The sequence below is a fragment of the Larimichthys crocea genome, chromosome III, assembly GCF_000972845.2.
Source record: "Larimichthys crocea isolate SSNF chromosome III, L_crocea_2.0, whole genome shotgun sequence".
NCBI lineage: Eukaryota > Metazoa > Chordata > Actinopteri > Sciaenidae > Larimichthys > Larimichthys crocea.
The window spans coordinates 16,313,286-16,338,240 of NC_040013.1; the positions used below are offsets into that span (position 1 = coordinate 16,313,286).

General features: G+C 40.3%; 3 protein-coding genes across 9 annotated transcripts in view; 2 read left to right on the plus strand and 1 right to left on the minus strand.

The window, feature by feature from the left end:
• Positions 1-1,388: 1,388 nt before the first annotated feature.
• On the minus strand, positions 1,389-7,976 carry si:ch211-198a12.6 (zinc finger protein 883). Of its 4 annotated transcripts, none has more exons than XM_019275628.2 (2): positions 7,771-7,976; positions 1,389-4,990 (listed from the first exon to the last, which is right to left on the minus strand). In XM_019275628.2, the coding sequence occupies exon 2, from the start codon at positions 4,869-4,871 to the stop codon at positions 3,219-3,221; it is 1,653 nt and encodes a 550-aa protein (XP_019131173.1). In that variant the 5' UTR covers positions 4,872-4,990; positions 7,771-7,976; the 3' UTR covers positions 1,389-3,218. The 4 variants fall into 4 exon arrangements, with proteins under 4 accessions (XP_019131173.1, XP_019131186.1, XP_019131199.1 ...); XM_019275641.2 differs by lacking the exon at positions 7,771-7,976 and adding an exon at positions 7,119-7,255; XM_019275654.2 differs by lacking the exon at positions 7,771-7,976 and adding an exon at positions 6,825-6,910.
• ftr14l (finTRIM family, member 14-like) lies at positions 7,953-13,406 on the plus strand. Of its 3 annotated transcripts, XM_027277476.1 has the most exons (9): positions 8,005-8,057; positions 9,587-9,635; positions 10,033-10,436; positions 10,546-10,641; positions 10,736-10,969; positions 11,083-11,242; positions 11,380-11,547; positions 11,996-12,132; positions 12,711-13,406. In XM_027277476.1, exons 3-9 carry the CDS (start codon positions 10,038-10,040, stop codon positions 13,092-13,094), a joined length of 1,578 nt encoding a protein of 525 aa, XP_027133277.1. In that variant the 5' UTR covers positions 8,005-8,057; positions 9,587-9,635; positions 10,033-10,037; the 3' UTR covers positions 13,095-13,406. The 3 variants fall into 3 exon arrangements, with proteins under 3 accessions (XP_027133275.1, XP_027133277.1, XP_027133276.1); XM_027277474.1 differs by lacking the exon at positions 9,587-9,635 and having other exon boundaries at positions 7,953-8,057; XM_027277475.1 differs by lacking the exon at positions 8,005-8,057 and having other exon boundaries at positions 9,741-10,436.
• A 1,572-nt stretch (positions 13,407-14,978) lies between these two features.
• zgc:154058 (Transmembrane protein 150A-like) overlaps positions 14,979-24,955 on the plus strand; it is a 37,745-nt gene continuing 27,768 nt past the window's right edge. Inside the window, exons 1-5 of one of the 2 annotated variants that reach the window (XM_019274697.2) lie at positions 14,979-15,308; positions 16,069-16,318; positions 21,161-21,208; positions 22,446-22,532; positions 23,646-23,713. In XM_019274697.2, the coding sequence (XP_019130242.1) occupies positions 16,254-16,318; positions 21,161-21,208; positions 22,446-22,532; positions 23,646-23,713 (268 nt within the window). In that variant the 5' untranslated portion in view covers positions 14,979-15,308; positions 16,069-16,253. The remainder of the gene's footprint in view (positions 15,309-16,068; positions 16,319-21,160; positions 21,209-22,445; positions 22,533-23,645; positions 23,714-24,955) is intronic. The other variant, XM_010744918.3, reaches the window with a different exon arrangement.

Here is a 24,955-nt window from a genome sequence, read left to right on the forward strand (position 1 = left end):
TCAACTTTGGAAAACAATATTGCTGTTGGTCCAAAACTACATTTAATACTTTTATGGAATAGTTTTCTAAGACTTAGTATGTTTAATCTGATGTACTATTATCTGTTGGTCATGAGATCCGGGGACATTTGCCCCCGCTTTAAATAACATGTTTAAGTGCTATCCTTGTAAATATCAGTGATGTAAACCAGACTGCAGTGCACCCAGAGAGCTGATAAGGACCTATTATTTCTGAAGGTTTCAGTGACGGTGGATCCTAACCTTGAGAGTCTACCTCAACAGGCAATTTAAGCCTGACCTCCATCTGTGAAGGAATGTAAACCAACATATGTGAGTCTGGGAAGGCGGGTAGTTTCCTGACATTATGTTGATTGTTTTTACACCACTCCCTGGCTATTCCCAAGATCTTTCCCTGAATTAGACCTTTACTCAGCTGCTTCCACTGCTGCAGACTGGTATTGTGTTGTTCTTAAGACGTTCAAGAGTTGATCCTCAGTTAACGCAGCAGGGCTGCAAAATAATTATTTTTTTGTTTTTTAATTAAAATCAGAAAATACACATTAACATGATTGCATGTTAATGTACATCCTCCATGTTTATCATCTGCAGGAGTGTTTGTCAAACCTTTTACACCGTATCACCTCAGAAAATATTAGGCTTTGAAAGTACAACAATTATGACTGATGTCAAAATACCTTTCAGAAGAGAAACTTTCCTGAAAACTTTCAGCTACAGGCAGTTTACACAGGAGGCAGGTTTATTTATTGTTGAATCCTGAACAGAAACCGGTTCAGGAATCACTTATTTCACCTTTCACCACCGCTTACTATCTTTTTGTCACATCTGAGCTCAAGTATGCCTGCAACAGACAAGAATGTGACTACATAGCAGGATATTTAAACATAACATTTCTTAACTTAACTCTTATTTTAAATTACATTCCAGCAATCAAATAGTTTATTCTAAACTTTGTATTTTTTACAGTATATTTTTAAACTAATTTCAGGTAGGTCACATACATACACCATTAGTACTCATGCCTTAGTTTGAGAAACAGTGATCACAGGGTCCTTTACCTGAAGACTCAAAAGCATGAGTTCCTGCTCCACATCTGGACTCTCCCCATTAGTCTTTAAAAACTTTTGAGCTGGTAATGAGTGACACCTTGTGGATACGTTTAGGAAGTGCAAGTTACAGTGTACTTTACTGTGCTGCAGGCACTGACTTCATGATAAAAAGTAGAGGAGCATTACCCAATATTTTCCTGACCTAGTCACCATTAAGCACGAGTCATGTGCTCTTTATTTTACAGGATCATAACTTTTATTTAGCTGACGATGATTGCTCCTCCCATTTCATAACCATACTCCATTGATTGAACACCACAAGAGAGTCAACAACCTTTATTTATCCATATATGTGCCACTCAGAAACTGGGAAGATGTTACAGGATTTGCCCTTAAGAGAAGCTTATATGGATAATTTACAATTTCTTTCTACACTGAGGCCATTGACAAAAATGAAGGGGAAAAAAAATAAAGACAATATGGTCGTAACAGTGTAAACGCATGGTAATATACATGAAAGCAAAAAAGCAATAGGTATCAGTGACATCAAATTAAAATGTAGGGTAAAGTTAGTATGAATAAGAACAAAAGACTCCTGAAAACCCTAACTTTTTTCTCAAATAACAGCTCGGCATACATTTCTACATAGCATGCAATAAGGCACCTATCTAACACAAGGAAGAAACCTATGCTACAGTTTGAAGCACATTTTTTTATCCAAATAAAAAGAAAAGAAAATATTGCTCACCATGTTCACTCCCATAAAAACTGTATATCTTTCATTCCCTTTCATATAACCCAAGCCATATCTAAAAAAATACATCAGTATGTAAAAGATATTTTACACAGAACAGTAAATAGAGCGCAATCCACTGGAATTCGGAAAAATCTTTAAGTCTTGTAAAAGTGAGATTTCCTCGTGTAGTCTTTTTTTAGTATACACAACCTTTTTTTTTTGGATCAAATTGTGATAATTTACTTGATCAACATGTGTTACCTATAGTCTATACACAGGTATTTTTAATTAGTCTCCAAAGCAATTAACAAAGTGTGATGTTGCATTTCATGTACATTTGGTGCAGGAGTACAGAGGAAACTGCGCAGTAAATAATTAGGACACAAGTTATGTTGTAATACGCTACCCAGTAGGTTTTTTATTTTCTATTATGCATTTCTAATGGCTAAATTGCATGTCATAATAGAGTCAGGGTGTCAGCCAGTATTGCTCTCTGTACAGTCTATGCAGCAGTGCTAACCCATCGTAGACATACAAGAAAACAATCTTTTAAATATACAAGATGGCTCATGTTTGATGGAGCCCAAATTCAAGAACAAGCTGCATGAACACCTGCAACATGTTTATCTCCAACACTTAAAACAAATTAAAACAAATTAAAGTCATAAAAGGGAAAAAAAAAGAAAAAGAAAAAAAAGGTGGAGACGAACTGGATCTTACTATCAAAAATGTAATCTTTTGGAACAGCACACTAGTCACCTATACATATATAAAAGAAAATCAATAATTATTTACATTGGATTTGTGATGTTTGCTTCACATGGATTATGTGGGTGAAAAAAAAAAAATTTAAATTGAGACAACAGTTCTTTTCACCAATTGTGTCGGTAGTCTTGAATAAAGTTGCAGCTGAAAAGCGCACGTACATAAACTGAATTCTTCTATCAAAAAGACTAATCAGACAGGTAAATCGTATTTTCTCCGGGTAACAATTTTTAGTCATGTAGATCTTCAAAATCACATTTTTTTTCTTTTTTCTTTTAAAAGTGTTCAAAAAGAGGTCCTGGAGCAAGTGAAGCACAATCACAAACAAGAACAGAGACTCCTTCACAATCTATTATACCCTCTTCATACTGAGCACAAAGTCCCGGGTTCAGCTTTGAATTATAGGTTACAAGTCCTTCTGGACAAGACATTTCCTTTTCAAGACTTGAGTGTTAGCCTCCATTTATACTCAAACTGCTCCACTTTGACGTAGCAATGTGCTGACCCGACCATCTTTGTCTCATAGGCGTTGGCCTGACGTTTCCTGTGGCATGGTGGTATCAATGATGGGACCATTGGTAGAACAGAAATGGGGGAGCAGAGGATGTGTGCGCTTGCATGAAACAGCGTGTAAGGGCTGGAAAGTGTGCTCACTGATTTACATGGAGCCTATGATGTCTGGAGAGGGAAGATGAATGATTAAAGCCTTTTCCACACTGGGAGCACCTGTATGGTTTTTCTGGAGACAGGATGTGCTGTTTGGGGAAGGCATTGTTAGGGAATCCCTTCCCTGTGGGAATGGTGGTGTACTGCTGTGGTTGCGGCTGCGGCGTTTGCGGCTGCTGCGGCTGCTGTTTGCTCTCCAAGTGAACTCTCTGATGCCTGGCAAGGGAAGAGGAGTGATTGAATCTTTTGCCACAGTGAGCGCATGTGTAACTCTTTCCCTCTGAGTGGACTCTTTGGTGCCGGGACAGGGAAGAGGAATGATTGAAGCCCTTCTCACAGTGGTGGCACATATAGGGCTTGTCCCCCTGCTGGTGCACCCTTTGCTTCGGGGGAGTGCCAAAGGTCATGGTCTTTCCAGGCGGAGGTGGCGAAAACACTGGATTCTGCAGGTGGGTCTTATGATGGCGAGAGAGAGAAGAGGAGTGATTGAAGCCCTTGTTGCAATGTCTGCAGGTGTAGGGTTTGCCTCCGGCGTGGACTTGCTGGTGCTTCTTCAGGTGGCGTTTGCGGACAAAACTCTTCCTGCACATGTTGCATTTGTAGGGCTTCTCACCCGAGTGGATCCTCTGGTGCTCTCTCAGAGTAGCGGCAGCCGCAAAACACTTGCCACACTGTGCGCACCGGTGGGGTTTGTCGCCGAGCACGACTGCAGCGTGGGTCTTCTGGTGCTGCTTCAGGTTGGATGTTGTAGCAAAGCCTTTGCCGCACTGGCCGCAGGTGTATGGCTTCTCACGTGCGTGGACCTCCTGGTGCTTTTTCAGATGCCTTCTGCGGACAAAACTCTTCCTACACTGGGTACACTTGTAGGGTTTGTCTTCTGAATGCATCTTCATGTGCTCTCTCAAGGTGATGGCAGCCGCAAAGCTCTTACCGCACTCAGAGCATCTGTGGGGCTTGTCTGGCAAATGAATCATCTGATGAGACTTGAGACTGAAAGCATCAATAACATCTTTGCCCATGATCTCAACTCCAGGAACGTAGGGCTTTTCTTTCATGTGAATCTTCATGTGCTGCTTGAGGCTGGCCTCCACAGCAAAGCTCTCGCCACAGTGGACACAGATGTACGGGTTGAGGTCCTTGTGGATCTCAAAGTGTTGGTGAAGATCAGCTATGCTGCCAAAAATCTCCCCACATTCGTTGCACTGCAGGCCATGCGCTTCGTGAATGATTACACCATTCTCAGACTCCACTGTCAGCTCCCCACCATGATCAGACTCGACTTTCACCACATGCTCGCTTTCCGTCTTAAGCAGCACCTCTCCCAGCAGAGTCTCAGTTCCTGTCGTCTTGATTTCTGCACCTGTGAAACAGTGCATCTCCCCATGTTCCACCTTAATGTAATCATGGTCTGTCTCCGCTACAATTGCATCCACACAGGCTACAGCACCGAGATCTGTCCCCAGTCCCTGGATCTTTAAGTCTGAGCCATGGATCTCCAGCTCTAATCCACGCTTTTCTTCTGTCATGATCTCAGTTTCTGCTCCGTAATGAAGGTCGACATGGCTGTGGGCTATGACACACTCCGACCCAAGTGTGTCAAGGCCGGGTGTGTCACATTCAGTCTCTGACTCGGCCATGAGAACACACTCCAGCCCCACGACCTCCGTTTTTTAGCCGGATGAGGACTCAAGAGGGAATCGGGGGGTAAAGAGTGTTTTGTTTGGCGCAGCGCTGGTGCTCTCGTTAGTGATCAGACCTGCAAAAGAGAAAAGACACATTAAGTACATACACTGTCTTGAGTGGTTTTCATTCAGTATTTTGTCTGGAATAATATGCCAATTGCTTAACCAGGAAAAAAAATATCCACACAGCTACTGACGTGGAAACACTAGAAGGCAAATCTGTTGTCCCTGACACCCAAAAACATTACACAAATATTACAAAATGTGTGCGTTCCTGGGGCCAGTGCCACTTTAACATGCCTGATGGAAGAGTAGGTTTTTCACACGCACAGTCAAAAAACAGTCTTGTTAATGGCCTTGCTGAGTGGCAAGAGAAAAGTGGAGTCATTTATCAAACAGCGCTTTGCCTTCAAATTCCACCTGGCAGGAGTATCAGGACGTGGTGAACCATATTTCTTGTTTGATTCAAAGCCGTTGCGTGCATGCACATATAAACTCTCGTGTAAGTGTACACATACTTTCACAATTACTGCATAAATATTTCAACATCCAATTATTGCAGTGTGTTAGATTAAGTTTCTCCACTACAATGAAAAGACCATTGCGTTTTAGTAACATTTATCGCAATTTAGGTTACGCATTTTTGACATTTCATCTCAGCAATGACTCTTTGACACAATTATGGAGGAAATACCCATATATTGAATCTTGCCTGTTTAATTATCTTCGTGGAGATACTTATTATCTGTCATTTGATATTAAAGGGTTACATGAGAGTAAAGATTAATAGCAACAGAAGTTTGCCACCCATTCCCCTGAGGAAGAACCTGTGCTTGCTCAAGACAGACAAACACAAAACACCTTGTCAGTGGCACAACTGCACACAATAGGACAAAAGAAAGCCCTAAATATTAGATGAGAGTATATATGCTGTAAAACTCCATGCTCAATGTCCTGGGATCATTTGATCTACAGCAGCACAGACCGTGCTGCAGTATGTTTAAAAAAATAAAAACTAAATAAAGTTTAAATACGAGGTGCAGAGGCTATAAAAAGGCTCATAGTTCAAATACAATCAAGTGCTATAAGGTGAATTTCCAATAAGTGCACGCCTCATCCCTCTACAGTGACATGCTGGCATACTAGCAAGCTAAGTTAGCGCCCAGGACGAGCTTCACCTCACTAGCTGTGGCAAACGATAAAATCAAAGTGGACCACCACATCATTTGAACAGGCTCCCAAGTCTAAAATTAATCCGTAAGCCAAAGTCTGGCCTGGCCTACAAAGCTCGCTTATCTGCGCAGTTTGCCATGTGGTTATAATGAAATAAACACTAAGTGCGTGCGGCGTATATAAGCAGGCAATGTTTTGTTATTAAACTTGTTTGGTTGCTAGCCTCCAATAACAGCTACAAATAGCCTCGGTAGCCGCTAGTTAGCTGGCTACGGTGGAGGGGCGACTGGTTAACGCCACAACAGCATCGTGTTAGCTGCTAATGTGTTCGCAATTTAGCCCGCTAACTAGCTTCGTAGCAAAAAAGCAACAAGCGAGTTATTGTAGTGAGGCGTTTAAAGCGCGGCGAAACACTTACAATAAACCGAGTTATATGATTAATTAAGTCGGTTTTATTCCTCACACTGCTGCCGACGCGGAAATTCTTCCTGTGCGAGTATTAACAGGCCATCTTGTTGTGTGCCACACCAGCACTTCCAGCTAGCCAAATATTACATGCTCGCCTAAGATGGCTGCCGCGAGCTAACGTTAGCCACGTTAGCTTCCGCCCCTTCACAACATAATTGTATTTGAGCGTACGCACGCACACACACATAAAGCTTAGCCGAAAAAGCGCATCAGACTACATGGGTACAATCTTTAAAAATACTCGGTTTTAAAAACGGGCGGTGTCACCGTTGAAAGCCGTTGGGCGGGCTAACGGTTGGAACGGTTAGCACGCTAAGGAGAAGCCACACCGCGATTCCAAGCAGCCGTTGGCTAACTGAAACAAAGATGGCTAACCCTGAGGGCGACGAGCGCTGCAAGAAAAGCCCGGGAAAGGACGCCTGGTACTCACACACGAACCACCCGCTTCGTTTGGAGACAAACCACACAGCAGACGCAGATTTTTGAATACAAATATATATCGAACAAAAAGCGATGAGCAGAGTGCGTCTCGCTGCTTGTTCTCGGATCTTGGCTACACACCTACAAGCCCTCCTTTACTGCGGCAGTAACCGCACACACCGCCTGCTATGGCGGCCTTGCTGATGTTAGCAGCTATCCGAGCCGAGACCAAATTAGCGTGGCTACATAGCCTCGGTGCCAAGCTAACGAGCTAATCCAAGTCTGCTAGCACAAGCTAAAAAGCTTTTGCTGCACAGTTTCAGTAGCGAGCCTGTTTGAGAGACTGTAAAACAACGAGGACGGAAGCTTTTTGCCTAAACCGCCCATCCGACCATGTTAAAGTCTGCTTCGCAATGCATGAGATAAACTGATAAACATTGATTCAACAAGAACACGGATGGGCCGATACTACAAAGAAAACAGCTCTTAAAAATAACCTGGATCAGAATCAAAGCTGGAATAGTTCCCTCTGTCTGTTTCAACACATTTTTTTTTTTTTACAACCAGAGCGAGCCTAGGCCTGTATTTTTCCATTACAAACTTCCTTAGTATCATAACTGCAGGAGCAAAATAGACCCATAAATTAAAACACTACCATAATAACTTTAAAAAAAGAGACTTCCTCTGCCTCACTGCTGCCACTATTCATGACAGAGTAAGTTGAATTTAAACGATGAACAGTGAAGGATCACGCCGGTTTTAAATATATAAATTACTGCATGCACAGACCCACCTTATGTCCTTTTTTTTGTTTGTTTTTTTGCTTTTGATGGCTGGAGAGAGATGAAAAAAGGAGACAGTCGTTTATATGCTTCAAACTCTGTGTCGAGAAGGGCTTTGCAAGCTGTAGTGAGCCTCGTCAAACCGCTGTGTGTCTTCCTCTCTCGGTCTCTGTGTGTGTAGCTGGCGCCACAGCTCATCTGGCGCCAACGTTGGATACCGACGCACTTTAGCGAAAGCAACCATTGTCGTTTCAACACTGCATGGACGTCTCGACCGCCCCCTGCAGCCCGGGAGTGTGTACGTGCATGACAAACAGGAGCTCACAAAGAAATAAGTCTTGTGTTTGCATTGTTTTATATGCAGTCTTTGCTATTGTTTCATATTTAAATACACGAACAGTGTTGTAACTAAGTGCATGTACTTGTATTTCCACGTTGTAGCTCCAATCGCCTCAGGATCTTATTTTGTCTTCATGTCCATAAACTTTTAAAGGTTCAGTGTGTAGAATTTAGTGGCATCTAGTGGTGAAGGTTCAATTGAAAACCAATGACAGTATAAAGAATGGACAGAGCCTGGGTGATGTCACCCGTTGGTTTCTGATTTGAAGCCGAAAATATGCGCAGCTGGTTGCCATCATGTTGTATTTACTGCTTCTTCCGCCTCCTGACTAATCTAAATATCAGCAAAGATGTGCCATCTGTAATGGCACTTACCGGTCAATCAAGCAGCGACACTATTAATTATGTACAACTTAATATCATCTAAACTGGTGAGTTAAATAAAAAATCACCCCCCTCACAGTAGTCATGGACAGGGAAATTAGCTTTAGAGACCAAAACTGTTGCCTGAACCAGGCTGTAAACATGTTTATTTCTGCTGCGAAGTTGAGCATTTTAATATGGCCACTTATAGAGGTTGACTCACTTCTGCAGCCTGTTTCAAGTGGCCACTTGAGGTTTTTAGCACTTCTGCACTGCCTTCATTTCTCCGCACCGGAGGTTGCAGGTTGTTGAAAACCCATCATTTCTCCCTCCCAGTTTCCATCATTAAGGTGAAGCTACAGTGGCTGTGGAACTTGTAAAAACAAACAAACACAAAAAGCACCTAAGTAGAGCCAGTGACTGGTTTGTCCCTTCTGGTCTGCTGTAGAAACATGGTGGTTCAAAATGGCAGACTCCAAGGAAGAGGACCCGCTCCCTCTGTAGATCGTAAGTAAGTCTCATTCTAAGGTAACAAAAACATAACAATTCTTATTTTCAGGTGATTTTACACTAATGAAAACATAGTTATGAATATGATATTCCATTTCTGTCAATAGATGCCCTTAAATGTTACACACTGGACCTTTAATCCAGTCTTTTTGTGAAAACTTGCTATAATGTTGTTAAAGCTGAAATTACTCCCACATCTTAGCCTCAACCAACTTGATATTGTAGTTTCAAGTTTCGGGTTTATTTATCATATGCAAGTTAACACCAATAACAATACAATGAAATGTGTTGGACAAGAGGAACCAGTTAACTCAGCACTATAAGCCCAACCCCAATCCCAATACAAATTCTTCTTCAAGTCACAAATCTAAAATCTTCTATATGTGTTCAGTTGGTTTGATATGAAGGCATCATAAAGTCCCTGTGTACACTGTATTGAAACACCTGTAACAGTACTGTCTCTATATTATAGCAGTTGCACCTTGCATTTCAAATATAAAGGAGAGACAATTACTTTTTTATCAATAAAAGCTTTGGTAAGATAATTGGCAGTGTAGAATGTGATGATTTTCAAAGATTATGAATCTAGAAATATAACATTTTTATTCTTTGTAGGTTTTGAAATTATAATTTTGAGGAGAATCATCAACAAGGAAAGTCCTGAGTATGTATTGGTATTAATCAAACTGTATATTTCATGTAGTAATGAATTAGTCCCATAAGATGATGCTGTTTTTCATTTTGTTTGTCTCTCCCACCTTTGTTTCAGGCAGCATATTTGCAGTAACACCCATTACCTATTAAAACGCCCAACCAGGAATACTGGTTTTACAGTGAGAGTAGACCACATAGCTAACATTCTGTCACACACAGCGTCAGTCAGACAGTTTCACTGAAGCTGTTAACTTCAGGAGCTCATTTTCTCTGTGGATACTTTGTCCTGCTCACTTTTTTGTTGAGTCTTTTCTTTAGCTGTGATCTCAACACATTTTATCAAGAGGTTAACCAATTCCTGCTGAGCTAAATCACCTGTTGATTTTAACCTTTTTTTTAACAACTAGTAAAAATGTCACACCCGAGCACTCTGGATTTAGACAGATACAGCAGTTTGGAGAAATCTCGTCGCTCAACCAGTCGTAGTCAGCCAAGGGCTCAGGCCAAGTACGGAGAAGTCCTGTGCGACTTCTGCACAACAAGGAAGCAGAAGGCTGAGAAGTCCTGCCTGGTGTGCCTGGCATCTTACTGCGAAGCCCACCTCCAGTCTCACTATGAGTACCCTGCCATGATGAAGCACAAACTGGTCAAAGCTACAGGTCAGATGAGAGAGAAGATCTGTGCACAGCATGACAAGCTGCTGGAGGCTTTTTGTCGCACTGATCAGACATCAGTGTGCGTTCTGTGCATGATGGATGAACACAAACACCATGACATCGTCCCAGCTGGAACTGAGAGGACTGAGAAACAAGTGAGTAGTAAAAACATTAATCTTTGCTGAAGATTGTACTGACATGACTGGTATGAACATAGTGGTGTCATTGTCCACTAATGATGGCAACTTTAATGTCATTCCCTTGCAACAACTTGGTAGCACGCTGCACAAATCTCAACAGAGGATTGACCAGAGAGTTAAAAAGTGGCAGGATCTCAGACAAGCTGTTGAATCAGTCAAAGTAAGCAAGTCACCTCACACAAGTTGCATGACTATAAGCGTGATACTAAAACATGTTTCTAAGGTTTTCTGTTTTTTTTTTTGTCTCCCCTCAGTACTCTTCGCAAACAGCCCTCGAGGAGAATGAGCGGATCTTCACTGAGCTTCTGCTTTACATAGAGAGAAAGTACAATGAAGTCAAGGAGATGATCCGCTCCCACGAAAAGACCACCGTGACACGGGGGGAGATACTGCTAGACCGCTTGGAGGAAGAGATCACTCTGCTGAGGAAGAGACACACTGACCTGGAGAAGCTCTCACACACCGACGATCACATTCACTTTCTACAGGTGAGGTTGATCTGTACTGAGGACCCTAACCAAGAGTATGGTGCAAAAATGTGGGATATTTGCTAGATATGTCTCCTCTCTCATCTCTATCTTCCACCTTATTTTTCTACCAGAGTTGGCAGTCTCTGTCAGGCCCCTCAGGATATGAAGACCTCAACAACATCAGTGTCGCTCCCTATTACTCCTTTGATGCTACCAAGAGAGCCATTGCTGCACTGAAATTACAAGTGGAAGAAGTGAGCAAGACAGAAATGGGAAAAATCTCAGGAGCAGGTAGACAAATTTGTCTTTCTTCATCTCAGGTAGAATCAATGTCTCTCAGCAGAGCGGTTCCTTTCAGGAATGGGTGTTTTTTAATCTGATTTTACGAGGCTTATGCTACCAATTGTTTTTTATCTGTCTCTTCACAGTGAAGGAAGTCTACATCACACAAGACGCTGAGCCAAAGACAAAGAGGGAATCGAGTTTGGGGGAAGATCAAAAAACAAGAGAAGAACCAAGAACAAGAGAAGAACCAAGAACAAGAGAAGAACCAAGAATAAGAGAAGAACCAAAAACAAGAGAAGATTTCATGAAATGTGAGTTATTAGGCCGCTTTTTTTTTTTTTTTACAGAGAAACCTGCCTTTAAAGTTGGCAAGGTGATAAGTGTCATACATTGTGTGGTGAAACAACTGAAACAAGTGTTAGCGAAGGTATGCTGCTTGCAGAACAGGTTTGGTGAAATATAAGAGAACAAACTTACCGTTCAGTAATGCTTAAACAAACACAGGTGTTCCTGGGTTTACTTTACCAGTGGAAATCATTTCAACAAGCTGCTCCATGGGAGTTACATACCAAGGTTTTTAGTGGGCTAACTTTGTCATTCCTAATCATATTAGAGTCACAAGTATTTATTTAGGTGTTCTGTAGCAAAAGAAGAGGCTCATAGAAAAGAAACAAATACCAAAACATATGATCACATTAAATTGGATAACAGAACAACAACACAGAGATGATTAATAATTATATTGTACTTGTTGTTTAGATGCTTCCCAGTTGATTCTGGATGTCAATAGTGTGCACCCCAACCTTCACCTCTCTGAGGGTAACCGAACAGCTACGATGAAGAGTGAGCCCAAGAACTACCCTGACCACCAAGACCGATTTGACCACTGGCAGCAGGTGAGGGTTTACTGTCCCACAAGGTGTAATTTTGTTCCTGAATAGACCAGGAGAGAAGTTAATTCTTTATGAATGGAGTAGAGCTAAAATGATCAGACTTAAGCTTTTACTTTCAGGGAATATGCTGTTTGAATCACTCTGCTGAAGCTGCAGACATTCATTTTTTAAATATGTTTTCCTCCTCTCTCTTACTTTTGTCTTTTCTTTTGTTGGCATTGTTTTAAAACTGCTAAATAACCCAAAGTATAGTTAGTATGAGTCTAAGGGTGTAAGAACTAAAGGTGTCACAATGTATTGACGATGACCATTAAATTTAAATAAATAAATATTGATTTTTGGTTCCCATTTCAACATAGTAGGTGGTGGCAATTTCTTGGTCATTGCCAAAAAAGAGACAAAACACACAATAAAAAGTTGAATGTGACTGATAATTCTTAGTTTTATAATCCTGTAGTGAAAATCTGATATTGAGACAGCTCTTAACCCCTTGATAACAGTGCTTTCAATTGTGCATCTAAAGTGATTTGTCAGTTATCTAAACTCACACATATTTTCTTATGCTGTCCGTTTTATTCCAGGTGTTGTGCAGGGACAGTGTGAATGGGACTCGTAGTTACTGGGAGGTGGACTGGAGGGGAACAGAGATAGACATAGCTGTGACCTACAGGGGAATCCGTCGTAAAGGAAACGGCAATGAATGCAGCCTGGGCTGGAATGACAAGTCCTGGAGTCTGTACTGTTCTGACTCCAAATTTTCCATTGTGCACAACAATAAGAGCAGCGATATTCCAGGTCCACCGTCGTCTCGTATTGGTGTCTACCTGGACCATGCAGCAGGAATACTTGCATTTTACAGCATCTCTGGTGGCATGAGGCTTTTGCACAGAGTCCAGACTACATTTACAGAGCCCCTGTACCCCGCATTCAGTGTGTGGGGCTTTGGTACTAATATAAAACTGTAGGAGAGTTGCTAAAGCACCAGCAAGTGGCATCAAATTTTGAAACACTGATTAATTCCTGTTTGTTTCACTTTTTGTTAAAACTTATTCTTTCCTCATGAACTATTAGTGTTTAAAATAATTCAGATTTTCTATTTTTGTTCTTTTGATCACTGATTGATGTTCTGGGGCAATGCAGTCTGAAGGGACGATAACATAATGTGTAAAAAATTGATTATCATGTTATTTTCTTGATGTCTCATATCTTTTTCTTTATTTTGTTAAAGCATATTTTACTTACTGATTATTTACTGATTATGAATGCTGTCTGTTAAATAAATAGTTTCTAATAAAAAGTTATTACTGATTTGTCTGGCACTTTAACTATGGATAAGGACAAGACAGCTGTCTCTGATTCAGTTAAAAACAAATCATGTGGACAGCAGACAGCAGAGTTGCTGTTGTTTTTCACACTCATGTCTGTCTAGCCATCTTGGCTCCATTAGCCAGAAAATTTTATCTATAAATAACCCTCTACTGCTTTGGCATAACAGTGGTGAAGACCAGGAAAAAGAAAAAAAAAACAGGAGGACCTTGATGATTCTGAGTTTTGTTTGCTTGATGTAACAAATTTGTTCAAATCTATAAGAAATCAAGATAAGACAAAATCGATCAGACTCAATCAATCATACTTTATTTGTATAGCACTTTTCATACAAAACATTGTAACACAAAGTGCTTCACACAATAACCCCCCACAAAACTTATTATAACAGAATAAAAGTAAAGCATAATAAAATATACAGATAATGACAAATAATGATTAAGATATATAAATAGACAATAAATGCAAACCAAATAAGTATGGTGTAACAGATTAAAGTATATAAGAGTCCAATGAGAGTAGACAGCAAATAACAGAAACAAACAAAAAGAACCATAAAAGTATATCAAATTACAAGAATACAACATTAAAAACAGGTTAAAATAGGACAATGCAATTGAATCAGATGGAAAAGAATATTATAAACAGGTGGGTTTTAAGTGTGGAAATTGTTGAATAGTAGTTGCATCAATAAAGATATATCCAAAATATAAACAATACCAACAATATGAGGTTAAATCTAATTTCTTAAGTTGTTTCTAGGTGAGTTGAATACAGAAACAGATCTATCTATCTATCTATCTATCTATCTATCTATCTATCTATCTATCTATCTATCTATCTATCTATCTATCTATCTATCTATCTATCTATCTATCTATCTGGCCCAACATGTTGCCATATACCACCATCCACCGGTCCTCATTGGGGGTTGCAGTATAAAGATACATTAACATGTTTAAACTCCAGGGGGCAGCAAAAACACGTTTTGCTGGATGGATAGGCTTTAAGTCTGCACCACACACACACACACACACACACACACACACACACACTTGTTATCCTTTAGAGACATGGTTTCAAATGTCACTACAAATGTAGTTGTTTATTGCATGAGTCTGATTCGACAGAGAGAAGAGAAAACGTTTTTAGTTTTCCTGTATAATCCAGGAGTTTCAATGAGGAAATGTGTATGTTTGACAGAGCTGTCAAGTGGAGAGGGCGGATTCAAAGGTTTGGTTTGGAACCAGGCCCTTATCGTACTTCCTCCATCTGAATCGCGTTGCTAGGAAACAGCTACTTCCGAGTTTAACTGACCTGAAACTCGGAGACATTGTTTGAAACTGATGAATGTTCTGCTTTTAAAACTAATATACCTTTTACTGAGCTTTTGAGTGTAAAATACGACATGTACTATAATAAAAAAATGCTTTTTTTCAACTTCGCTATTTTTCCGCTATCGACACCGCCCACTCGGTGCGCAACCAGACATGAATGTAACGTATACTGCTACAGGTTTTCGAAGGGGGCGGCGGGGCGGGCGGAGTCAAACAGCTGGATTGTCTCGTGGCGGCGATGCAAGTCGACCCGCTGCATGTGAGCGCGAGCCTTCCCCCCACACTCCGCTTCAAAGCGAAAAATCGGTTAACGGGATCTACGGGAAACACGGGAGGAAAAGAAACGAGCTCCAACAGGTCCAGTGTTGGATAGTTTTGGTGGAGTTGTGGAGGACAGGTCGACGTGCTCAAAGTAACCAAAAAAAAAAAAAGGAGCAACAACTTTGCAGCTAACGTGACGGCAGGAGGTGAGCAGACACGGATTTGTCCTCATTGTTGCTAGCTAGAAATGTGAAGGTGAGCAGCTACGATGCGGCGTGATAATAAGATAATAACTGAACAGATGTGTAAAGCTCATCATACCTGCGACGTGTAACACATTACAAAGACAAACCATCACCCGTGAGGGAATATAAAAGAGCTATGTCCAGCGGACAGCGGCTGCAAAATCTTAAAGATCTTTGACAAACTCAAGAAAAACACAACAAAGCTTCATAAAAGCAGTATGCATTGATCTGATATTTTATCTGATTGCATTACAGATGTTTGTTTGTCATGTTTGTACTGTAACCCCTTCTATATCTTCCTGATACTGCATCTATTCATATACTGCTTATTCATATACAGTTTATTCTGTGTATAATATATTATATTATATTTCATACTTAAACAACATATTTTAGCTTAATTAACCATACCACGCTGTATAATTACACCAGTAATTAAGTTTATACTGCAATTGCTGCTGGTACATAAGATGTAATATCTTACTGTATTATTATATATATCTTATAACATCTGCACTATTATTTTTATATCCCTGTTCATATTTACATACTCTATATGTTTATATGACATTATATGTAATCTGCCTTTGCACTTCTTTTGCTTTGTGCAGTGACTATAAAATTGAATCCAATCCAATCTAAATCTACAACATTGTCTTTGTGCATTACATTGCTGTGAGCATCACATAACCCAGACTACATAGTCTCACTCCGATTAACAGGTAACTCCTGTTGTTGATGATTCCCTTCCTTCTCCTCTCATTCACCAGCTAAGAGGACACATCTGTCCTGCCAGCGTCCCGTCTACCATCCTCCCATCGTCGAGAAAATGAATCAGTCGGTGGCAGTGCAGATGTCAGTCACACTCAGTTAAATGTTAGTACTACTTGAGCAGATATCGCTCGGCTGGCCGAAGAGGAAAAAGAAGAAAAGGAGCTGTTGAAGGTGCTGGAAGATGTCTATCTGGATGATATTACCCGTCAGCCTCCCAGTCCTCACCATCACTGGGATATGGGTTGTGTAAGTGTCTAAAATCTAAGTACATCTTCAAGTCATCTGAGACTGAAACTGATGGTTTGCACAATTGTTTGCTGCCTTGGTAGTGAGTAATGATGCTCGGTGGATATTTCATGTCATACGCAGGTTATGATGTAAGAGCATGACAAGGTCAAACAAACAAAATTTCAACATACACTTCAGGCCATTCATGCCATTTATTTAAATCCCACAAGATAAAGTGAGAATACCATATTTCCAGCAGATCTCTAATATATGGCAACCTATTTTAAACACAAAAAAAAACACTTGACATGTATTCCCAAATAGAATAAATGCAAATCTAAATCTAAATAATAAAGCAAATCTGACTCACTGCTTAACAGGACCATAAAAACCTGTTTTCACACCCACTTGTTCTGCCCGCATAGCTGTTGAACAATCAGTCATTTTTTAGATTCTCACGTTCGTTTTGAATTAAGTCAAAATAATGTAACAAGCGTGCTTTGCTTTTTTTTTTGGATTAAATATCACAACAAAAAACAACAGAAATATCATAATGAAAATTATATTTTTCAAATGATCTGTCACGTAGAATACACATAGTGATATCCAGGTTATATACTAACAAAAACACACATTTTGTTAATGTTCAAGCAAAAAACTTTTGATACCTCAGCCTCTGCTGCCTCCAAGAGAGCAACCCTGCATATTTTCCCTGAATTCCTGGGAGCCATGGCGATTGCATGTGGATTAACTCTCTCCGTGAAGGATCTGGGATTATCACCCCTCTCTTAAAAGTGAGATGTGCAGGTACGCAGTATAGCTTAATTATCTGCAGTGCAGTATCTGAGCAGATGTACCAAAGGGAAAAAAGTGAGTACCTCCTGGTTATGTCTTACTGCTCTGTTATTATTGAGAGGAGGAATGCAAACCCCAAGGGGAGAGCGAGACAGATGGCCCAATTTCAAATTGTTGTAGTTCTGTATTTAGGCTATGTGCTACATCCTATAATGAGTTGCCTGTGGAGTAAGCAGTCAAACTAGATGCCAAAGCTGAGGCTATGCACACCAGCTACAATTTGTGAAGTTGGCTGCTGCATAGTCGAATCAGGAGTGTTTATCCAGGTGTACAGGGCTTTGCAGAAAAGAAGGGAGTCAACTGTTGCATGAATTGTTAACGATGCTACAGACCTACACTGACTCGGAGAGCATGGAGTGAAAATGAGTGTCAGCATTGCACGTTTATTTCTTGTTCTGGTGTGTGTTTCTGAGTTAGGAAGTTGATCTGAGTTAAGATGCCAAATCCTGTTAATTGTCAGGCCCTTTAAACCAATTTCCTTCCTGATACCTTGACAAGGGCGCCTTGTTTCTAAGAGCAGTCAAGGGTCTTTTTCCAGACTAGTGGAATGTCAAAGGATGTGACATGTTGCGTAACTGCCTCTTTCACTGTGGGCAACTGGGTGGGAGTAAGGTAAATATTGGAAAGGGGTAATAGAGAGCGTAAGCAGAACTTTCACTCCGCATCTGGTGGCCATGCCCAGTGTACTAAAGGTCTGTGGAGCCAGAGGAAAGCTCAGGCTTGTGCCCACCCAAGAGTCTTGGCTTAGGTTCTTCTACTGACTGACTGACTGAGTTAAGCACTGTGTTTGAAACTGCTGTTGTGTGGCTTCACTATACCCGCAGCACTTACTATTTGATTTGTGTCTTAAGCACTATATATTGTATTCGATTTTAAAATGCTGTGTATTTGAGGTGCTACAGCAACCAACCAGAAGCAACTGGAGTCTATCCTGTACTGCCAAAATTCATTCATTTATGCATCACACCCTTTCCTGTGGTTACTGATGTGTGTGTTTTTTTTTGTACAGCTTTTGGGAATTCTCGCAGTTCATACCCGATCTTTCCATGAAAAACTACCCTTAATGTTCCTTGTTTAATCCAAAATAATAAAAAAATATGGGCTGTTCCGCCTATATATTGCTCACAGGCATGCAATTACAGTTTACAACTGCTGCTGAGCTTTGATAGAGGTCTAATTATGTAAACAAACCTATTATTACTTTGCCTCCTCTGAGCACAGAGTGCACAAGTTTAGTTCGACATGCAGCTAAAAAAGACTGTTTTATTTAGAAATACCCCAGAGCTGCTGCTCTTTGAGCTTTGGACGCTGACCAGATCCAGAAAGTATGGAAAATTTAACAACTTCAGCTCGCTATAGCTTCTTTTCCCTTGGTGTGCCTCTACATTTGTTGTAAGCTTCTTTTGTTTTTGTCAAGTTGGTGTCATTATACTGTCAAAAGGCTCAGGGCAGGAGCTCTGACGGCTATATTCCACTCACACCAGTGGATTTCCTCAGTGCCTTTTGTAGTCTTTACAGAAAACCACCTGGTTTATGACTTTCCTATGGAAATTCAAATTGCCTAATAACAACCAGTAACCAGCCAATCAAATGTCGTATTACTGATCACATGTAGTGATAGAAAACAAATACCATCTGCCACTCGTAAAGATGAGCCACAAAAAGATGCTTCATAATGTTGAGTTTTCTAACTGCACTTTTGTGAGTAGGATTGTGGTGTCTCTCTCAAGACAATACAGTATAAACAGATTAAATTCTGTGCCACTACAAAATTGAATACTGAACTTGAGCTTTGACTGATGTCAAACATCAATCAATCAATTTAATTTAATGAAAGTGATTTAGAGTGTGTAAGTTTTCAGTGGATCGACATTTGACCCCGGCCTTTTCGACCTGCTATCAACCAGGGGTGAAAATATGTCTTAAACTGTGCAGCTTTGGTATGAAACACACACTTACTAATAATTCCTGCATTATTATTTACTTCTTTATTTATAGTAAATTATTACATCCATATGCTGTAGTATATATTAGTGGTGACCTCATGTATACTGTATGTTTATTACATTGCAAATACGAGATTTGATTCTGATTTTGTGGAAACTAGTCAACACCAGGATCACCCATAAAACATGTCTTGCTCCCAATATATAGTTCATGTCCTGGGTAGCAGGTGTGTGTGTCTGTATGATATGTCTCTGTCCTTCAATGATTGGTTTGTGAGTGGAAGACTATCAGTCCAGGAAACATACTGAATTGGTACTTAACCTTCTACTGAACTAGGACTGCTTTCACCAGGACAAATAGTCTCTTTGTCTGACTCAGTGTGTCTGAATCTGATGTTACATCTTTTTGTCACCACTGATAACACGTTTTGATCCGTGTTTACTCCATGTGTGTGATTAACAGGGGGATATTGTGACCTCCCCCTTATGACACGTCCACCCAGAATATAGTTTTTACAACAGTTTGGCATATGTTTATACCCAAGACTGTTGACTGCTCTTCATATTGAGCAGTGCACCCAACCATTTAATATGCAGACATCTGCTGACATGTTTGGAGAGAAATAATAAAAGGCCTGACTTTGAATCCCCAAGGCAGCGATATCTAAAAATGAACCATTCATTGATGGATTCATCAGCCCAAAACAACCCACTCACTGAGAGAAACAGTTCTGCCCTTTCAGTACAGCGTTAATGCAATTTAGTTGTTGGAAATGGTCTATTAGGTGAAAATAATTTGGTTAGTTAAAAGCAGATTTATTTTTTTTGATTATTTTTTTGGCCTTTTATGCCTTTAATGATAGTACAGCTGAGGATAGACAGGAAGCAGGAGGCAGAGAGAGGGGGAATGACACACAGTAAATGGCCATCTGATGCGGGATTCGAACCGGGGCCAGCTTCAGCGAGAACTGAACCCTTTACACACGGGGCGGCAGCTTAACCCACTAGGCTACCGACCGCCCCTAAAAGCTGATTTTTGTGGAAAATAAATAATCACAGTCCAATTCTACTTCAAAGATGTATCGATGATGAGTCCATGGTTTTATTTATTACCCGAGTAATATTGGATTTTTGAGGCAGATGCTGAAACTTTCAAAAATCTGATAGCAAGATAATAAACTCACAACGTAAACAACAATGACGTTTTCAGTGCTTTCTCGTGGACAAACTATTAAATGTAATGGTGACACTGTTTCTAAATCGGCTCTGTATTTCTTTATCAGCTGACATGCACAGATACAGATAATAAGCTGATATCAGATCCTATGTCACTTGGCCAATTTATCGGTCCAGCGCTATTTTTATTTTAATTGATGACTGAGGTCAGTTTCAGTCATATTATACACCAAGTGGCTTCCATTTTTATCCAATATTTAATTCAGTTGTGGACACTAAATATGAATGAAAATACACTTTCTGTCTTTTGATCCTCTGGTCATTGACTTCTCTGCGGATGTGGCTGGTCAGTGACCTGACTAAATAAACATTGCTGCTTTCACTAGTAACCATATCGGTTTGAATGACACACACACTGGCCTTTTATCTTATTGACCCTTTGAGTTCTGGGTAGAGTGATAAGAAGTGTCATGTCAGGTTGCCCGGTCCTTCAGGTTGAGCAACTCAGTGGTGGTTCAGATGGGCAGGATTTTAGTGTTAATGGGGTCACTGTTGATATTCAAAAAGTATAATTTAAATACTGGTATAGATTTGAAGTAGAGTTACCTATGTTATTTTGGTCGTATGGTATGTCTAGGTGGCCAATTCAAAAGCAACACAGCACATAAGAAGTTAAATAATGTAACGTGTTAAGATGTGACAAACATCGTAAGGGCTTTGCTAAAAAAAAAAATGTAATAGTTTTTCTTTCAATGCTTTACACACTGTTTTTATGTAAAAAGAACAAGTTGTTCTTTTGAATTATTACTCATGTCACTTTGGATGTCAGTGTATTCATAAAATAATCTTTCTATTTTGGCTAATCATACTATCTCTCTTGTAGGTACGCCATGGCCTTGTACAACCAGCATGTCTGCCCTGTGGATAACTGGTGCGTTACTTCATCCATCCTGTGTTTTCCTTCATCATACCTTTGTTGATCCCTACAGACAAAGTCATGCCTTGTAATCTGGTGATTTGTCACTTTGTGTCATTGCATCTTTCTCAATATGTTTTTCTTATGTAATGCAATTAGCTCTGTTGGTACATTAAGCAATGGGATTGTTTTCTAGTCTTCCAATACCTACAGTAGACTGTGGTGAGCACACCCAGAGTCTCTACCTCTAACATGGATGCTAAGCAGTGTACCGCTGTGGACGGGAGCTGCAACATCACGTATTATAGCCACCTAAAAAAATCAGTGGCAGACTAAGTGTGCACTATATTTCAACTGGAAACTGAAGCGGTTATATAAGTCACTCAAAGCCCACTAGACTTCACTGATAAAAAACGTAATTTTACCTGACAGAACACAGGAGTTGAGGAGTTGCTGGTCTTCCGTTGCCTCGATCTTTAGCAACTAATGTTATTTTGGATCCAAACTAACCTGTTAAAACACCAAATTCACAAAAGATCATAAACTAACCAAATGAGGCAGCAACTTCCATTTCTTGTCAATGAAGTCTGGTGGCTGTGAAGAGAGCATAGATTGTTTTAAATGCTTCAGTTTCCTGTTGGAAAAGTCTGTCTGACGTCAAGGTGAAGTGGTGAAAATATTCTAAATATAGCACAAACTCAGACTGATATTGATTTTTACGTTTTTTTAGGTGGCTAAAATACATTTTGTTGCTTCATTGATTAGCTCCCGTACTCCTGTCTGCTTCAGCAGGACACTCCAACTACTGACAGTCTACTGTATTAGTATTCAAACAAACTATCACTTTAACCAAAAGAATAGGCTGCAGTAAGTTAACACAGATCTAAAGTGTGATTTCTGTGATGTCAAATCATCCACTGTCAGGATCTTTTCCTCTTTTCTGACCCTGTGTTTGTTTTGGACAAGCTGAGGTTAATCTAGCTACTATTGAGATACTATTACTATACTATACAGTGGTTCTCTGCCACTTTGACTCACCAAACACTAAAAACAAAAGAAACCTGGTTGTGACCCCACAATATGCCACCCAAACAAAGAAAATGTAATTACTGTTATTGGACTGTCATCTGAAGGCTGACAAATGTTAATTATATCTCAAATGAAAGAGATTCTAAGATTATGTATTATCATAGTAATCAGAAATATGTGCTTTGATTTTGTTGTGATATTTTGTGCTTCATTGGTATTCCAGGTTGTACAACCAGTCATGTGAAGAGGAGCTGTATTTGCAGAGCGGGCCAACCTTGTGCTGCACACTAGACAATGTACCTCTCATCAGGTCAGTGAAACTCACACCCTGAACCTGACCAACCCTACCTCTCCCCGTCTGTCCTTCTGTGTCTTTTCTGTCTTTTTGTTTCTAGTTTCTGTCTGGTGATTAAAAACAGGAACACTGTCCCATTGTTTTATATGACCCCTGTCAGCACATTGTTGGTAAAACACGAGTGAGCTTGAAGGAGATGTTTCTCCTGAATGTGTATACATATATATGTGTGTGTGTGTGTTTGTGGGAGGTGGGGGGTGTGTGTGTGTGGGTGTGTGTGCGTTCTGAAAATAACTTGGGGCTGAAATATCCTGCCTGCCACCGTGGCAGTTCAGAGGCAAAGCATGGATCTGCACTTTACCATGTAAACACACACACAGAGGAGTCGGCTTACATTTGGGAGGAAATCAAGACACTCCCACTCTTTTGTTTAGCTTTTTGTCCCACTGAGCTTTTAACATCAAAGGCCAGTTATAGGGTGTAATTGCTGTAGTTTATGTGAAAAATCTAAAGAAGTCTGAATAAATCACCTTTTTTTTTTCTAGATGCAGGTGACATGTGTTGAGTCTCATAATGTGCCCAGAAATATTAAGTAACTTTTAAACTATACTACCAGAGAAACAGAGAAAAGTCTAATTGCTGAGAAGGTACTCTTTACCAATGCAGTAATGCTACTGCTGCTTAATCTACAGTTCAGTTGTGAAGGGAACATGAAACATTCAAATGTGACTGTACATACCCATACATTAAATAATTGTTTAAAAATCTTCAGTGAGCGTATTAGTCTCCTGAATTTTGAAGAATGCGTGTGTGTGACTGCAGTCAGCTGAGAAGGCTTTGGCTTTGTAGGCAGCAGGAACTCGGGCACAGACGGCCTATGTTGACTGTCTCCTGCCTTCCCCTCCTACAAACATTTCCCATTCCTCGAAGAGAGGCAGTAGGTGAAAAGTCAAAGGCGTCCTTATTACATGAGCAGAGATACATGTAAAAACACATACGTGTCATGTACTGTATACGTTTTCAGAGTGCATAACATGGGAGGTGTTAGTACTCCTGTTGCTGTGCAGTGTGCGTGTGTTGATTCAGAGTTTTTCTTGCTGATTTATTTCTGTGTACTCTCTCTTGCAGTAAATGTGGAACTCTTCCCCCTGAGAGCTGCTTCTTCAGCCTTATCTGCAGCACAGGATCATTCATGGGTAACTCATCATGTGCAATCATACACACACATACATACAATGACGCAATCCTTGATATATCAACTTTGATTTCTGCTTTTTTTAAAATCACTTATAATCATTTTAAACCTTGAACCAGCAAATTATTTTCTTTAAAAATCAACTATCAACATAGTTGTCAATAAAATTTCTTCACCCTATGTGATATACAAAATTCAATTATAAAAGAAATCATATTTATGTCCATTTCTGCCATATTCTGTAAATAAATCTGACACACTGGTAATAAAACATTCTCTTTAAAGTTCATCGGTAGGAGAGAGTTTCTTTTGTTGTAGGTCCCAAATGTAGTTGTTCTGATCTACTGTTTTGCTCCTGTAAAATGTTGTTGCTCTTAGACTAGTCCCATGTGAAATCTACAACCTCCCCGACCAAGAGCCAGCAAAAACCTTGCATGTGGTCGTTTTGAACGAAAGAGGAGGTAGAAATGTAGCGAATTATACGCAAATGTACAAGCATACATACACAGTGAGTGTGTAGTTGAGTAGGCACAAAGAAAACATGCATTAAAAAAGAAGGGAACGGGCTCCCATGTGCTGGTCTGTGTGTTTTTGTGAGCCGACACGTGCTGTTCCCTGTGTTAACTGGTGATTTTGACTACCCTGATCGAGTTAATGTTTCCCAGCTGTGGCTTAGACATGTTCTGTGTGTGTGTGTGTGTGTGTGTGTGTGTGTGTGTGTGTGTTTGTGCACGTGCACATGTGTGCATGTATATAAAGCGGGGGAGAGGTTCCTCCTTTGCCTTTTCCATACGGAGTCTCCATGCCTTCAGCAGCTATTTACGACCTTTAAGACCTGCCTGTCTGTCTGATTGGCAGACTCTGGGTTGTTTCTTGATAAATCTGAGGCAGAGGCTGAGACAAATCCATGATAAGACAACGATCCTTGTAAATTCAGATAATAACTTACAACATTGTTAAGCTATGCTGTGCGTTGTTAAAAAACAGATTACAGCACTGGTCTTTGCCTGTGACAAAAATACAAGAGCCTTTCTGTGTGTATGTGTGTGTTTGTGTAAATGGAGAGAGAATACACATAGTATACTGTGCTTGAGAGATCCTGGAAGGGACCAGACTGTTGCAGCTCAGTGTGAAGTCCAGCGTTTGTCCAGCACTGTTAGTCAACCATGACCCCTGAACCACAGTAGGTCAGTCTGTCAACCTTGTGTACACCTACATATTTGTGAAAGAGAAAGAGAGGTAG

What these genes read in the sequence shown, in the direction of transcription:
- si:ch211-198a12.6 (XM_019275628.2), bottom strand. Translation starts at nt 4,871, where the DNA reads ATGGCCGAGTCAGAGACTGAATGTGACACACCCGGCCTTGACACACTT.
- ftr14l (XM_027277474.1), top strand. Translation starts at nt 8,021, where the DNA reads ATGGACGTCTCGACCGCCCCCTGCAGCCCGGGAGTGT. An exon ending in CTGAGAGGACTGAGAAACAA is followed by an intron (nt 10,437 to 10,545) that starts GTGAGTAGTAAA and finishes GTCATTCCCTTG; the next exon opens with CAACAACTTGGTAGCACGCT. An exon ending in GGGAAAAATCTCAGGAGCAG is followed by an intron (nt 11,243 to 11,379) that starts GTAGACAAATTT and finishes GTCTCTTCACAG; the next exon opens with TGAAGGAAGTCTACATCACA.